The sequence below is a fragment of the Myotis davidii genome, unplaced genomic scaffold, assembly GCF_000327345.1.
Source record: "Myotis davidii unplaced genomic scaffold, ASM32734v1 scaffold21, whole genome shotgun sequence".
NCBI lineage: Eukaryota > Metazoa > Chordata > Mammalia > Chiroptera > Vespertilionidae > Myotis > Myotis davidii.
Genome location: NW_006292573.1, coordinates 384,834 through 401,830, shown reverse-complemented (window position 1 = coordinate 401,830; position 16,997 = coordinate 384,834). Strand labels below are relative to the sequence as shown.

Sequence of the window (16,997 nt, the reverse complement as noted above, 5' to 3'; positions counted from 1 at the left end):
TGGTCTTAGGCGACCCCTGTGAAAGGGTCTTTCGACCTCCAAAGGGGTCGCAACCCACAGGTTGAGAACCTCTGCTCTAGCTCCTGCTATCTCCAAAGGACCACTCTGTTAAGACAGGCTGGTTGCAAATCAAATCCTGTGATTCAGGGCTGGCCATGATTAGCCACTTTAAGGGAACACCTGCCAAGAAGAATATAATTTCCCAAATTGGCAATGTTTTAAACCTGGGAGACTAAAGAGTGGGTGCAAGCACTATCATTTCTAAGGTTTTTTAAATTATTATTGTTATATTCAGTAACTGAGCATAAATAGCATGTTGCTGAATTGGGCTGTAATTCTAGGGAGAGTCACTGACCACATAAACCACAGAGGTAAAGATCAGAATTTAATTTAAACCTGGTGATTATATAGGACTTGGAGGACCTGGGTTTAGGAAGACAGTAGTAGGAAAGAGGAGGGAAAAGAGTACTATGGGAAAGAAAATAGAAACTATCCCACTCATGGAGAATGCCTTGTCATCTAAAATTATTTTTAGGTTTCTGAGTTTTAAACAATCTTTCTGGGACTATTTTTAATCTTAGGGTTTCCAAATCTTAAATTTGGAGATCAGTCTCATGCTGCTGTCTGCGCTGAAAGAAGCATCTCAGCATCACATTTCAAAACATAAGGCCAACTCAATCCGCGTTAACGGAGGCAGTTTGCAAAAGCTGAGGCTGCTGCTGAGGAAGTGGGAACAGGGATGTCATTGCTGCCTGTGTCAGACTTAAGTCCTTTCAAATAATGGGTTTGGCTCTTTGCTTGTTTCCTCCCTCTATGAATATCTATGTTCATTGAAAAAAAATTAAAAATACATACAAGCAAAAGAAAGGGGAGAAGATCATCAGTAAGCCCATCACTTACTGGTAAATGTCCTTTCAGGCTCTTTAAATGTCTATCTAACTATCTCTCTTTCTCTTTCTCTCTCTCTCTCTCTGTAAATGGTAAGTGCCATGGACAGGAAAACAATTATATATATATACTAGAGGCCTAGTGCACGAAATTTGTGTCCCTTAGCCCGGCCTGCACATTCTTGCAGTATGGGAGCCCTCGGGGGATGTCCAACTGACACAGAGGCGGGAAAGGCTCCCGCCACCACTGCTGTGCTCGCCAGCCATGAGCCTGGCTTCTGGCTGAGTGGCACTCCCCTTGTGGGAGCATATTGACCCCCAGGGGGCAGCTCCTGTGTTGAGCGTCTGCCCCCTGGTGGTCAGTGCACATCATAGCAACCGGTTGTTCTGCCATTTGGTCAATTTGCATATTAGCCTTTTATTATATAGGATATATGGGATAATTCTGGATGTAACATACATATAACTTGCTTTTCATTCAACAGTATGTCAGTACATATATATCTGCATCATCATTTATAGATCTGCGATAATGTTTTTAACTAGCCCCCCTAATTTTCAATAATTTGCTGTTATAAGCATTACCCTGAATATCCTATCATCCATTGTTGTGCCATTATCTAATTATTTCCTTAAGATAAATTCCCAGGAGTAAAATTGATGGATTAAAGGGTATGTACATTATTAAGGTTTTTTATAAACCTATCAAAAATTGCCTATCATCTGTAAAAGTTGAGTTAGTTTATCCCCTCTATGTTCTAAGGATAACTGTTCTAGTCTATAAAAATGCAGCCCTTTTTTAAAAATAATCACAATCCTAAACTCAGGGCCTTCTGGTCTCACACTTCTGCATCCAGAGCAGCCACTCCCACTGCTTCCAGATGTGTGGCCAGAGCAGCCCTAACTCTGCTAAGTGCATTCTGTCCCCATGTCTCATTCTCATGCATGCACTCTTTTCTCTTCCAGAGTGAATTAGACGTATCCTTTTTCAATGCTGTGAGTCAAGCTTTCCATAGTATTTGGCAAAACACAGGCTAGTCTCTATCAGGTAAGTGCCATGGGCAGAAAAACAATTAGGCAGAATCTAGAATCCAAAATGCTAGTCATCAGTGACCAGAACATGAAAGCCAGAGGTACAGCTGCTTTGTAGAAACACCCGCCTTTTTTGCAAAGATAATTCTTAAGATTTTTGTATGTTTCAGACAAGGCAGTTCTGTGGTAGTAGTTATAATAACTGCTATATATTAATTTAACTTTTCTTAAGTATACAGGATAGACCTTTTTAGAATTTAAGTAACACAGGCAGAAAGTGCGTGGTCCTTGTAGAGAGAATGGATTTCATGGCTCCAGGTATAAATCTCCAGAAATTCCCCACATGGCCAGAATAAGGCTTCACGGGTGATAAACCAGAGGGTTAAAGAAGTTGCCTGGCTCATCTTCATTTCCTTTTATAGCACAGAATGCTCTCCTTCTCTTCTCCCTTTTATTGTATTTTTTCTAAATTTATCTTTATTATTGTAAGTATTACATATGTCCCTCTTTTTTCCCCATTGACCCCCCTTAATCCCATACCAGCCTCCCTCTCCCCTCCAAGGCCTTCCCACACTATTGTCTGTGTCCATGGTTATGCATGTATTCATATAAGTTCTTGTTAATCTCTCCCTACCTATCCCCCCACCCAGCCTTCCCTCTGAGATGCCACAGTCTGTTCCATGCTTCTCTATCTCTGGATGTGTTTTGTTCATCAGTTTGTTTTATTCATTAGATTCTTCTCCCTTTTAAACCAAAGTATCCAAGGCCCCAACAACAAGCATGATTTGCTTAGAATACTGCAGGCCTACGGACTATGGCAGGAGCCCACTAGGTATGTGTGAGTGCTCTGGAGGGAAATTGACTTTCAAAAATTTGCTTACCACTTGACAGCAATAATAAAAGAGTCCTTTGAGAACATATCAGGCTTAAATCTAAAATAGTTACACTAATTATAACAAATAGATATTAATTATAATGTGCTTATGTATATGTTGGTATACATACATTTAGACATGTATGCCCAGAGTCAGGATATTCTGCAGAAATAGCCATTTACCTTTAACTAGTGATAGAAAATGTCATCATGTTGATAAACTTCATTTTCAGGCTGTATTTGAAAGCCTCTTTAAATTAACTGGGAAAATCTGCATGCCCTCTAACGGTGAGTGACCTAAATCTAGGACCCCTTTGACTTAGGAGACCCGAGACCACGCTGTATATTAGCATGTAACCTTCCATTTTAACTCAGCCCTTGAAAGCAATTCAAAATAAATCTCTTCCTCCTTGTACAGGGGAATAAGAACTTGACTGTTTACTTCAAGGAAGAGAGTGAAAGCTGATAGACACTTCCCTGGGAATACAGAACCCAAGTTCCACTTTTGGTCCTACCACCAATTAGCTGTGTGTTGGACAAGGCACACAACCTCTCATCTCAAAATGATTGAATTAGACTAGAAGAGCTTTAAAGTCCTCAGCTTTAATATTTGATGTTGCTATGACTCTAGGTAACTGAGCTGAGTTACCTTACACCTGGAACAGGAGAGGAGAGTCCTACAAGGTAAGATATTCAGAGAATTAAAGTGAGTCAGATGTAACAGGATATGTAGTACAGTTGGCCTAGTTGTGTTGATGTGTCTTACATGTTGACTAGATGTTTATTAGAAGTAGAGATGGGTTTGTCTTTGGGTCCCTCTGGTGAATGGCAAAGGTCCATGTAATGAGCTCTAGCATTCTTGTTTGAATTTAATTTCCACGCTAAGGAACACAATTTGTATCTTTCCCCTCGTTTTATTTAGTTTCACTTTTGCCTTCTCTTCCTCTCTGACCTAATTACTTATTTACTGTCCTAAGGAGTTATTTAGGCATATCCATCTGACAGAATAGTAATTTTTCATCTTTTAGAGAAGAAAACTAAATCTCTCAAGTGTATGTCTTTGCTCTAGGTATCATTCATGGGGATCTCCAGTAGTCTAAAAGTGGAGTAGGCTGCAGGCCAGGCAAGGCCTAGGGCACTGTCTTCTATGACTTTTTTTTTTTAACATGTTTTTATTGATTTCAGAGAGGAAGGGAAAGGGAGAGATAGAAACATCATTGATGAGAGAGAATCATTGATCGGCTGCTTCCTGCACGCCCCACACTGGGAATCGAGTCCCCAACCCAGGCATGTGCCCTGATTGGGAATCGAACCTTGACTTCTGGTTCATAGGTCGACGCTCAATCACTGAGCCACACAGGCCGGGCTTCTATTGACATTCTTAAAGGGTTTTCACCCTCAGCCATCTGAAAAAAAATCAAATTAAAAATCTACGACTCTACTCTGTCTTGTCCATAGTTCTTTTTAACTATCAAATGTGCAGGGAGTACCGCTACACACCAGTTTCCTAACAGGAAGACCAGGGAGCCTTGTAGAGCGTCCTGTTTCCTGCTCTCTGTGTAGACCATAGACCCGCGGTTCTCAACCTGTGGGTCGCGACCCCTTTGGGAGTTGAATGACCCTTTCACAGGGGTCACCTAAGACCATCGGAAAACACATATATAATTACATATTGTTTTTGTGATTAATCACTATGCTTTAATTATGTTCAATTTATAACCATGAAATTGGGGGTCACCACAACATGAGGAACTGTATTAAAGGGTCGCGGCATTAGGAAGGTTGAGAATCACTGCCATAGACGATCTGCATCACTGCTCTGGTCACTAACCAGGAACCTGCTGGAGCAGTAAGCACTGTTGAGGTCTATTTGTACCAGGAAAACTTCCTTAGGTCTTGAAGGGTTGGAAACAAACAACTGATACCATTACAATCTGGAGCAGGTTCTTCCAACACTCAGAACACATGATCTTTCTGTATGCTCAGGCTTACGGAAGCCTTCTTTGTCAACCCAGAGCAACAGACATAATTTAGGCTCAGTTTTATGCAGCAATAGGAGAATGGAAGTCAGAATCTCAGGGAATTCCCAGAAAGTCCATGAGACCCTGCTTTTATAAGGAAAGTGTGCCCCATTACATACTTTGGTAAACTTATTTAAGACTTCAAATTCCATGAATTAAGATGGTTTTTTGGTCGCCGAAACCGGTTTGGCTTAGTGGATAGAGCGTCGGCCTGCGGACTGAAGGGTCCCGGGTTCAATTCCGGTCAAGGGCATGTACCTGGGTTGCGGGCACATCCCCAGTGGGAGGTGTACAGGAGGCAGCTGATCGATGTTTCTCTCTCATCGATGTTTCTAACTATCTCTCTCCCTTCCTCTCTGTAAAAAATCAATAAAATATATTTTTTAAAAAAAGATGGTTTTTTGGTCAATAAATAAAAATTAAAAAAAATTTTTGAAGATGGTTTTTAGGAATCAACTGATGAGCTTCCCAAAATGTGCTCCACTCTAGAGCCCCAGGTTTGCTGAATTCTTCAGACAACTTGTAATTCAAAGGAGCTGTCTCTACCGCCTTCTGCTAAATAGTCAAGGGGTGGCACCATGCACAGTGCTGTGTGGGAGATGTCCAGCTTCTCGATTCTGCACACCTACTGTATGTGCAAAGGTACAGAAAACCTTTAGCAGCCTTTGGCATTTGGTACCTTTAAAGAGGCTTAAAGACTTGGTTTATTTTAGCCAGAATGGAATGCATCAGTCCTGCCTTTGGACCTGGACAACTAGGGTCTTTTTCCTGGGCCCCCATTCTAGCCTTCAGCAGCATCTCTCTCCATGGGGTGAGGGTGCTTACCGAGAGCTTTCAGGGCCCCCCATCCATTTCTTGACTATCGTCCAACTACTTGGGTTCCAGAATTTACTGAGTACCCAGACAGCCCAGAACTGCTGCTCGGGCAGGTGCAGGCTTCTTCCCCCACCCCAGGACTGTGGGCAGGAATGATAGCAGCTGGGATGGTAACTGTGGTAACCCCCACACACTGCATGGGGAGAAAAGCAGAGAACAGGCTGGGTCCCTACTTGTATTCTTGTGCCCCCCAAATATAGGGTATGCCTAGAAGCCAGAATGTTTTAATTGAAAAATATCTAAAGAAAAATCTTTAGAACATTAATTATGAGCTGGTTTTATTTTACAAGTCCTTAAAGCCCAAAAGCCTGAGCAGTTAATTCCAGAACCTTACAGCTCATGTGGGTAACATGAAAGTACCCTGACTCAGGCCCTCTTTATTGAAGTGGAGGGTGGGGGGTAGGAAGGGTCCCCATCCTGCTTGCACTGCCTGTGACTCAGGCAGTTACAGACCGTGGTGCTCCCTGGAGGAACGAACACACCAGGTAATGGGATTCCTGCGCCTCCAAGATTGGCACTCAGCCCTGACCACTGCCCACGGTGGGGCATCTCATTCCTTCACTACCGTCCTAAAATCCCAAACACTTGTAGAGATCCAGAAGCCAGAATAGGGCTTCTCCAAGTAGGAGATGATTTCAGCCTAACTTAATGAGAAATCACAAAGTACTTGTTCAACTAGGGGCTATGGAAATACTGGCAAGATGAACAAAGAAATCCCCCAGTGAGCCATTCTACACTGAGGTAGCAGCTTCTAGTGAATGGAATTTTTGTGTTGTCCAGAAAGTTACAATAATTAAGTCACTACAAAAGGATTTCTTTCGAGGTGTGATGGAGCCTACATCAGGAATGACTTGATTATATCAGAAAGGAGTGAAGTGGCTCCCTCTCCCTGAAGGTTACTTTTAGTCAGAGGGCTTGAGTGCTTTAAAGTTGGAAAACTTCAGAATCATCAGGTTAAGACCTCACGTTTTAGATGAAGAGGCTGAGGTCCTGAGAGGTTCTGTGACATGCGTCCCAATCCATAGAGCGACTTTGGGGCACAGCTGGTATTCTGGGTTTCCAAGGTGCTTGGCTCCAGGGCTATAAATTAGATATAAGGTTTTGTTTGTTTGTTTTTTGTTTTTTTTTAAAATATATTTTATTGATTTTCTACAGAGAGGAAGGGAGAGAGATAGTTAGAAACATCGATGAGAGAGAAACATCGATCAGCTGCCTCCTGCACACCCCCTACTGGGGATGTGCCCGCAACCCAGGTACATGCCCTTGACCGGAATTAAACCCGGGACCTTTCAGTCCGCAGGCCGACGCTCTATCCACTGAGCCAAACCGGTTTCGGCAGATATAAGGTTTTTTAAAAATTCATAATCATCTGGAGTAGATTATGGCAATCTAGTCACTAACAATCTATTTTAAAGCGCCTGTCACCATGCTGTCTTGGTGTTGTCAAAGTTTTTTTTCTGAATTAGGGAAGCCTTAGAGAAACAGTAGTCTTTGGTTGGAGGAGTCAAAATGAAGAAAAATCTTGAGAGTATCTGAATGTCTTGATAAGAGCATGCTCTCCAAAAGTGGGGTTCACGTTCAGAGATTGCAAAACATCTCTTCCTTTTGGAAGCATTAAGTTGAAAGCTGGGCTGGAAGGGGTGAGAGTTGGCCCTGGACTTGAGGGAATGTGTGCAACCTGTGCTGTGTTCAGAAGGGCAGGCAGGCACTGAGCCGAGGGCCAGCACCCTCCCAGCAGGTCCCCCAGAGCTGCCATGAGTGGGGAGTCTCAGCATTATGAGCTGTCAGTCCCCAAGAGTCTACTAGGAAAGGGATATGAATGTTCCAGAATAAATGGCTGCCTTCCAGGCTTTGGGGACTCTCACTAGCCTTAGCCATCTATTTCCTTTAAATGTGTTGAGTCCTTGAGGTGTCATGTCCAGCTGCTGCTCTTCCTCCCAAAGTCCCTCTGCCTTCCCCCCTTCTGCTCCCCCTGCGTCTGGCTCTGTTTGACTCAGGAATGGTGACAAGTCATGAGAAGCAACAGTTAGGAAAAAATACAAGACAAATGACAGGCTTATTTGACTCAGCACTGACTTTCATATTTAGGTAATTTTTACATAAGTCTACATAAACTTTAAAAAAATTACACCTGGATGTTTTGTTGCTCTCAGAGTAGGAATGGGTCTTTAAGGCAAACCTACTTTTAAAAAAAGATATATTCCTGTTCTGTGGCCTAATTAATGAGAGACAATGCTAAGCCGTAGCAAACAGAAGACTATGTTACAGGGAGTGTGTCCAGGACTGCAGGACCTTCATGCGGATAGTTTCTACATGGTAGTAGTGGGCTTTCTGTCTGGAATGGGAACGTAACAGCCTTTCGCAGGTTATCTAATTTCATGGGAAATTCAAGTATAAATAATGAGAGCAAGTTTTTTCCTATCTTCATGTATTGAAGAACTTCGCCTAGCTGAGAGAGAAAAAGAGAGAGAGAGAGAGAGAGAGAGAGAGAGGATTAAGACCAAAGTCAAGTTAGAAATTTCAGTTCTAGACTGGACTCTGCCTTGGAGTTGTTCCTGAGGTTCCATTTGAATGTATGCTGCTCAGTTTCTCTTAGAAAAGATTAAAGGGTAATTAGGCCACCAGAGTGGTGTAAAAACACCGTGTTGAAAGTGTTTTATGATCCAGAGATCAAAATTCCAATGTAGAAACCACAAACAGTTCAATCCCTTTAATTAAAAAATTGATTTCAAGTGGCAGTAGCATTAGTTGGGGCCTCAAGATGTTCAACTCCAATCTACAGTACATAGAATTCACAAAGGCTTCTGGGTTAGGAAAAAATGGGGCTTTACGAATCTGCTCCTTGGAGCGCTGTTTCCAGCTCATATCAGCTCCAACCTTAGGGTGCCTATGAAGGGAAACACGGTGTATCCAGGAACTTATGTCAGCCAAGTTCAGTATAGCCTGAAGGTGGGACCTTGAAATCGTCATCCTCAGCTCACTATATTAATAGACCAGCAGCCTAGGCCTTTCTTACAACCCAGGCATGTGCCTTGACCAGACTCAAACCTGGGACCCTTCAGTCCGCAGGCCGATGCTCTGTCCACTGAGCCAAACCGGTCTCGGCGGCCTTTCTTATTTTGTACTATTCCTGTCATGGTTGAAGTGGGTGTGCCCATTTTTTACCATGGGTTTGGCATATAGGGTATTTTTTTTTATTGCTGCTCACCTGGCATTTGGCCCAAATGCCATTACTCTTGGCTTCACCAGTGTGCACAAGTGGCTCATAAACCAAATCAAGATGTGACCAACAGCTAGATTATTTTAAAGGAGTCATATGATTCCAGGGGGAAACCAGCCTTCAGGCTGTTGCCTCACATAGGATTTGGTCTGTGGTTTCCCTATATAGTGCCAGAAAGCTGCATGATTATTAGCGGTTTGAGCCAGATACTCAGATAGACAGGCAGTCACATGCCCACAGTACGATGACCTCACTGAGCAACTCATGTTTCCTGGATGTTGGGAAATTCAGGCTAGCCGAAGAACCTTGTCCTTGCAATGTGAGGATGTTGGTGGTTGATAGTGATTCAGCAGTACATTCTAATCTGAATTTCAAAACAATTAGCCAGTTGCTCAAGGGGACATCTGAATTGCTGATCATCTACTTTCCAGAGATGGAAGTCTTCAGAGTAGCTTGATCCCTGAACCAATTCAAATAGATTAAAATTAGATCTTTTTCTGTCTCAAAGAAAATGATCTTGGATGAGTTGGCATTCCCCAAGGCACTAAGGTTTTCATTGCTCTGAGTGAATACAGCAGGGGGATTCTCCAGGCCATTTTACATGCAGCCACCTGTGCTCCCCAACTCGGCCTTTGTAACCTGCTATCATTCCTGCCTTGTCTTGGCTTCTTGTGAGTTCTGGCTTCGGGGTCTGGTCAGCAGGATTGAATCAAGGGCCTAATATTTCAGTCCCAATTTGGCCATGGACAAAGCAGTCACCTATATAATTGGAAGACATTATTAATAGGTATATCCGAGTAAAGCTTTTTCTTTTTTTCTGGGTCACTTAAGGACAGTTCCCATGGGCTTCTGAAAAACAGTTTATTCTGCTGGAGGACTATTTGCACAGAGCTTAATGAGATGTTACCGCAGAGCCTAATAGAAACTTAAAAGTCATTCACAGGGTTGTCTCATTCTCTATAGATGTATGTACTTCACTAAACATATACAATATAGACTTGGACATCTGGAGTTACTGAAAAAAAAATCAGGTGGTAATGATTCATTTTATACAGATTGACTATTTAAATATGAATTTCCTTAGTGCATTTAATCACTTATTTGTTAAAAGTTTGTCCACTGAAACAATGTCAGCTGTTGGGTGTGTTAACAGATCAGGATAATGCTCTTTAAATAGAAATGGAAACTTAGATTCATAAACATTCAATCATTGTCATCACCTCATTCATTTCACAAAAGTAAAGTTAGGTACTCAAATGAAGGGTCTTCTGGAGGAAGTATTTGGCTCTTTCCAATTAGGTAAACATCACAGTCTAACAATATTTTCTTCTTCCCCCTGCCCTATACTAACTTTCCAGTAAGAACATCAGTAAACTAAAGTGACTCCATAATTCTCAAATGAGTATTTTTAGAACTGTCCATTTATAAGAGGTACTGTCTTGAAATTCAGAATTTTCATCTACTTGGGAATTGAGTCCGCATTGCCTTGCCTTCGTCATTCATTTCTCCTAAGGGTTATTTTTTCTTCAGCCCTGACATAGAAGAGTTTAAAATGCAAGGTCATAAAGGCATTTATTATTGGGTGGAGGTTTGAAGGCTGAATGAGGGCATATACTCAGTAGCCTAAGGCCCCTGCTGAGAAATCTGGAAGCAGAGCAGTCAAGGCCAAACTTTGGGCTGCAAGTCCAGCTCTGGCTATTACTATCTATGTGACCTTGGACAATGGCTTTGAACCTGTTTGCTCCTGTGTAAAATGAGGATAGTATGTAACATGTACATCATAGAGTTGTAGAAAAGGCTAAAATAATATGTAAAACAGCCAACACAATGCATGGAACACAATGTGTATTCAGTAAATCATGGCTGTTACTGCTATGCGATAACATTATTCTTTTTTTAAAATATATTTTTATTGATTCTAGAGAGGAAGGGAGAGGAAGAGATAGAAACATCAATGATGAAAGAGAATCATTGATTGGCTGCCTCCTGCATGCCCCCCACTGGGGATTGAGCCCACAACTGGGACATGTGTCCCCGACCAGAATTGAACCCGGGACCCTTCAGTCGTCAGGCCCATGCTCTATCCACTGAGTCAAACCAGCCAGAGACATTATTCTTGAGGCCAAGTCATGCTCTTGCCAAATGTCACTTGCTATGTTCTCTAGCCCTTAGTGGATTCCTTCTCCCTCTGGCTGACAGGTGTAGCTGTTCCATTTCTATGCCTGTAGTTCAGTTAGGTGTATCTGTGTACATGAAGGTAATTTCTAATTTGGACACCAATTTAAAAATTTTTTAAGAATAGTGTGAAATAAACAAACAAAAAGCACCTTCATACTTAGCCTGGAATTTTTCCAGTGTAAATTAGTCTTGAGTCCTAAGTTATTATTTAATGTTAACATTTTTATAACTCAAACTAATTTCCTTAATATGACTATAGATAATGTTTAATTTGGATAAAGTACACATCATTTTGGATGAGATGCTGTTAAATGGCTGCATTGTAGAAACGAATCGGGCAAGAATTCTTGCCCCTCTACTAATTCTTGATAAGATGTCAGAAAGCTGAATAACGGAAGGCTCTGCCAGGAATCGTCGACACAAGAAATGAGAGCATGGAATACCTCCTAGCATTTGTAGCCCAAAGAATCTGAAGAGCACACTGAAAAATGGGGCATCTTTCCAAAGACATTTTAAATAGGTGTTTTTCAGTTCATAAATGGAAAACAACTGTATTTTAAAATATGATGTACAAAGAAAATTTTTCTCTGAGAGGTTTTATTTTCTAACCATAAACATTTCCCCCCACTTGTTTAAGTTTTATTAAATAAAATGTTTTCTCCTTCCCTTTGCAAATTAAATTCAGGAATAGCACCATGAGGTGGGAAGTGCGGCAGCTCTTTATCAGCCAATAAAAATGTAGAACTGGCAAACACACATAGCACTGTGTCTTCTGAATGTGACTGACTACTATGCTGTACTGAAAGTGCTGTAATTGATATATGAAAATTTTTAAAAAGTCAAAATTTAGGGGTGTGGGTAAAAAAAAAAGTCAAATTTTACTATGTTGTGTGTCTAATGAAAACATCAGGATTAAATTTTATTTGCCAGTTTCTAAAAGTGTGCAATCCATTTTATGGGCAGTTGGCAATTACAATGCCATCATGTAATTAACTAGAGTATGTTACTACCAATACTACTAGTAAATGGTTTAACATTGAAAGAGTCCTTACCTCTTGGGCACACCATGGCCCCTGGGCACCCAGCATGCACTGCCCTGCTGCCCAGGAGGAAGCTCAGCTCTGCCAAGAGAACAACAAAGGAGGAGCTCAAAGGGAGATCGGAGAGGTTGTTGGCTAAACCTGCTTCTGCAAAAGTGGAAACAAAGCCAAAAAAGGCAGCAAAAAGGGTAAATCTGCAGACAAAACAGTGAGTATCAAAAGGGAAAGGGAAGTAAAGGGGAAACAGACTAAGTGACTAACCTACAGATCTACCTGCGGAAAACAAAGTAAAAATGAGGCAAGTCCAGCCTCAGATGAAGCAGGAGAAAAAGAAGCCAAGAATGATGAACACCATCATATGCCATGTCTTAACAGTGGTCACTGTCTCCCTTCTTATACATTAAAGAGGAATATTTTTGTCAACTATTCTGTAAATGCACATTTTTTTAGTAGCCATAGAAACATTGATAGAGGGAAGTCCACCTCATCTCATTGTGTGTGTGTGTGTGTGTAAATGCTTACTTTTACGAGGTGAAGTCATTAGCTGGATTTTTTGGTACAACCAGGGAACAGTGGGATACTGAATATAGACTTTGATTGTCTTGGGTGCCAGCTTAACATTCCATAAACAGGGAGAGTTTTTGTATCTTACAGTACAAAGCATACCAAGTGGCAATTTGGAGTTAGTCACGCATTTTCTAAGTCTTAAACATTTTAAATTACTTCTATTCCCATATTGGTAGAATTGTTTCCTAAATTAAACTCCTTGATCTTGGCTCTCCCTGTCAGAATTTTGTGCATCTGTAACATCTGGTGTGATAGTCCAGTTTTACTAGTAACTTTGTTAATGTGCTATAAAGATCAAAATTTTGATGTAGTATATATATTAAATTGTGAATTAGTGGGACTTTGATGTAACAGCGTATCTACATTTGAAGATATTGGTAATTGATACTCTATTAAGGAAAATTAACCTCCAGTTTTTAAACTGTAAAGTCACTGGAATAACTGTTTATAAATGAATCACAACTACAAGACTTCATTCTTGGTACATATGTTAAGAATTGTGTACAAATTGAAATGTCTGTGTACTTTTCCTCAAAACAACCAATTAAATCTCAATTATGAAAGAAAAAAGAGAGCCCTTACAACTATCCTTTATGCCGTATTATAAAGGTTTTGTCTTATTAAGTGGTAAATGAAGTTTAATTCAAAGTTTAAAAATAGAATTCAAAGGTTATCTCTGTTCACGTTGGCATGAAAGGAATCCTTCTCCCCCCCTCCCTTATTCCTTCAACCCCTTCTCCTGGAATGTCTGGAAAACTGCTACGTTGCTATAAAAGAGCAGTGCTCCAATCCCCAGGCCCCAACCTTTCTTGATGCTTTTGCTGCTCAGTCAACAGCAGAACATACAGAATTGTCTTAGGTACACACACACACACACACACACACACACACACACACACACACACAACATGTTTATGTGTATGTAGGGGTGAGGGTAGGTGCAATGGAAGAAAAAGGAATATAGGTATATTAAGATATCATACTAACCATTGGAATTCCAAGAGCTCTTTCATCTACAATACTTTCCTGCAAAAGAACATAAATGGACATTCTACACAAAGAATTCATTCAGTACAGTTTGATGTTTCCTCTTGTGTGTGTGGAGGAGGGAATTTTGTTTAAATTCGAGATCTGTTTATGTATTTCGAAGTTTACATCTATCTGTAAAGACCCATGCATCGAGTCAATAATAGGCCCCAAAAGTAAACCTGAGTTGTTCTGGGCTCATTCAGGAGGCAGAGAAACACTTCTGACCTTCTGGACCAGTGAGTGGTACTTTGCATTAAGTAGTCAAGGTCTGGGAAAGCCCAGCCTAGATCAAAGTGCTGTAGAGGTTTTTTGGAGACATTATTAGTTGGGAAACACTGTCCTAGTTGGTAGGCACTTAAATCAGTAACACACTGAGGTAACTGTTGAAACTGGTACATCAGAAGTAACTAGGGAGTGAACAAAATTAATTTTTGGGTCACACCAAAATAGCACTTGAATAACATCTTGGCACAGATTTTAGTACCTTTAGAGAATAACAATTAAAAAAAATATACCAGGCAGATACTATAGGAAAAAATACTCAAGTACCTAGAATATGTGGAGACCACAGGAGATGCCACATAGCACTTGACTCATGAAAGTGAACTGAAATGTGTCTTCTTACAGGTTGTGTTATCTCACTTCAGATTAACTGCTGAACTGTACCAGCTTTAAGTGATTTCACACTCATGAAATTTATGTCTCTGATTGGTCAGCTTTACCTTGTTCTTTGACTTTTCTTTCTGCAGGAAGACTTGACATTTCGAAGTTACTAATTTTAAGACTCATCTATTTTACCTGCTCTGCAAACTTTTCTATAAACCGCCAGATAGTAAATATTTTAGGCTTTCTGACCCATATGGTCTCTGTTGTACCATTGTGGCACATAAATGAATAAGCATGGCTGTGTCCCAATAAAAGTTTACTTGTGTACATGAAGTTGAATTTCATAAAATTTTCACATTATAAAATATTTTTACTTTTTCTTTCAATCACTTAAAAATTTTAAAACCATGCTTAGCTCATGGGCTTTAAAAAAACAAACGGCATGCCATGGCTTGCTAACTCCTGCGCTAGGTTGGTCCTGAAAAAGCTAGCTATTGACAGACATTTCAAAGACATAACTAATGGCAGCACTACACACATACAGTGGATTTGAACTCTAATACTGGTATGAAGTTTTTGTCATGCACCCACGACATTATTGAGATGATCACCACCACTAGTTTTTGGATGAAAGCATAGGTCATACATTTAAATATTGCTATTATGTTTTATTTTAACTTTTATTCTCACAGAGAACTGTGAAGCTAACAATAAGGTAAATTATTTAAATGCCTCTGATTACATAGTTACAACATTCTCATGCAGAGAATAAAAACAGTACTGAAAAGATTAACTATATTGGGAGATATCTCTTCTAATATAGAAAAGGAACATACCTTTTTAACAGGTAAATAAATGGGCAATTCCAAAAAATGCTTTTCACTCCTAAAAAAGTTACTTGGCTAAATCAAGCCTAGCAACATTTCTTTCACCTAAATGCACAGATGTGATAAATCAGAGGAGTTTGGAAAATGTAAATAGAGCTCCTTCTTAAAGCTAGAAAATAAGGCCGTGGCCAAGCCACTCATTTGGTTGGAGCATCCTGTGCACCGGAAAGTCACTGATTCAATTCCCAGTCAGGGCACGTACCTAGGTTGCAGGTTTGATGCCCAGTCTGGGCTACAGGAGGCAACCATCTCTAAAAATCAATTTTAAAAAATCAAACAAATAGCAACAACAAAAAACCAAACACACCAGAAAATAGCAGCATCCTGGCGGTTTCTTTTGACACTAACACAATATTAAAAAATCAATCTTGCATCTTCGATTTACACATCCCTGCAGATACAATGGTAAGTAGCGGATCTGGTATTTAAAAAGTTAACAGAAATAAATGGGCCTTTTTTATCTAACGAATACTTTAACACAGAGCACAACAGTTGGATCACAATTAAGCATATGAACATATTTCTAGCTTTCCAGTTTCAGTAAGAATGTATAGAAAAATACATTTCTTCATGTAATAATTTTTTAAAAGAAGAAATCTCAGTAATTCAAAATGAAAAGTATCTGGTTAAGTTCTCAGGTCTGGTGGTTGTAGTAAAATAGTCACATGACACAGTTGTATATGCTGCAAACATTTTAATGATTATTATTGAGCATACATTTTGGGAATTTTTTACTTCAAACTCCAACAAGTTAAATAAATGTTTATAATATACAAAGAAAATACAACCAAAAGTAAAATTCACTTTACGTGTGCCTGGCATCTAGACCAGTGTTTTCTAAATTTTTTCCCCTTGATATATCTTCATTTTTGAACTCACAGACACACTTAAGAATTTGATCTTCATAGTATGGCATATAGGAAATAAAAATATACTCCCACCTCAAAGAAATAAAAGGTTGTGCATGATTATATGCCAAACGAAGAGAAAACACTAGAATACTCTGATAGTGCAGGCATCATTAAAATGGGGAGAGAAAAAAAAGCTTGAGTGCTCATTAACTCTCTGTTTTAAGGTAGCAGGATTTTTGACCAAGTAGCTTAAAAGCCAGCAAAACAGGGATCAGTGATGGCAACTGTAGTGTTTGAAGTACGAAATGACAAACTTTACACAAATACACTGTTAGAAATTTACCAGTGAACACTGAAGATCTCAGAAGCTGCTCTTTGGAACAGTCAAGTAGGACCACCTTATTCCAGTCACATAAGCCCTTGCAGCAACACAGTGTTCTGTGCTATGTACTTGCTGGCTGGGTAGTTAAAGGATTTGTTTTGTCATTAGCAGCTAACAAACTTATTCCACGTTTTTAAAGCCTTAACGGTGGAAAAAAAGGCAAGTGTCATTAGCGTGGAGGATCATATACTTCTCTTCACACAAACACAAGAGGCTTCACTAGTATTTTAAAAGTCTCTGATGTCTCCCATTGCACTTCAAAGCTCAATTGAGATGAAAGCCTTTTTCCATTGTAGCAGCTAGAAGGCGCTCTCTCATGATTTCTTCCGAAGAATATTCCGGCAACTTTAGATAATGCACACATGTATTCACTGATGGATAGCTTGCATCAGTAGCATCAACCTACAGACAGAAAATTGAAAATTACCAATGACGATGCTTTTGAATATTTTTCTTTCAATCCTTAAATAATTAAGTGGATTCCCCATTAACTAGAGTTTGTACCTTGCGTACGACCGTGAGTCTGGGATGCAGGTTAGCCAGTCCA

At 40.1% G+C, this 16,997-nt stretch overlaps 2 protein-coding genes across 5 annotated transcripts in view; one reads left to right on the top strand and one right to left on the bottom strand.

Annotated features, from left to right (window-relative positions):
• Window positions 1–12,459, top strand: part of AP4S1 (adaptor related protein complex 4 sigma 1 subunit) — a 54,141-nt gene extending 41,682 nt beyond the window's left edge. For 3 of the 4 annotated variants that reach the window (XM_015565474.1, XM_015565472.1, XM_006766012.2), the window contains exons 5-6: window positions 1,854–1,865; window positions 11,348–12,459. In XM_015565474.1, the coding sequence (XP_015420960.1) occupies window positions 1,854–1,865; window positions 11,348–11,476 (141 nt within the window). In that variant the 3' untranslated portion in view covers window positions 11,477–12,459. Of the gene's footprint in view, window positions 1–1,853; window positions 1,936–3,026; window positions 3,988–11,347 lie in introns of those variants that run through there. The other variant, XM_015565475.1, reaches the window with a different exon arrangement.
• A 3,435-nt stretch (window positions 12,460–15,894) lies between these two features.
• Window positions 15,895–16,997, bottom strand: part of HECTD1 (HECT domain containing E3 ubiquitin protein ligase 1) — a 96,142-nt gene continuing 95,039 nt past the window's right edge. Inside the window, exons 43-44 of the mRNA XM_015565487.1 lie at window positions 16,955–16,993; window positions 15,895–16,852 (exon numbers count right to left, since the gene is read on the bottom strand). Coding sequence (XP_015420973.1) covers window positions 16,715–16,852; window positions 16,955–16,993 — 177 coding nt within the window. The 3' untranslated portion in view covers window positions 15,895–16,714. The remainder of the gene's footprint in view (window positions 16,853–16,954; window positions 16,994–16,997) is intronic.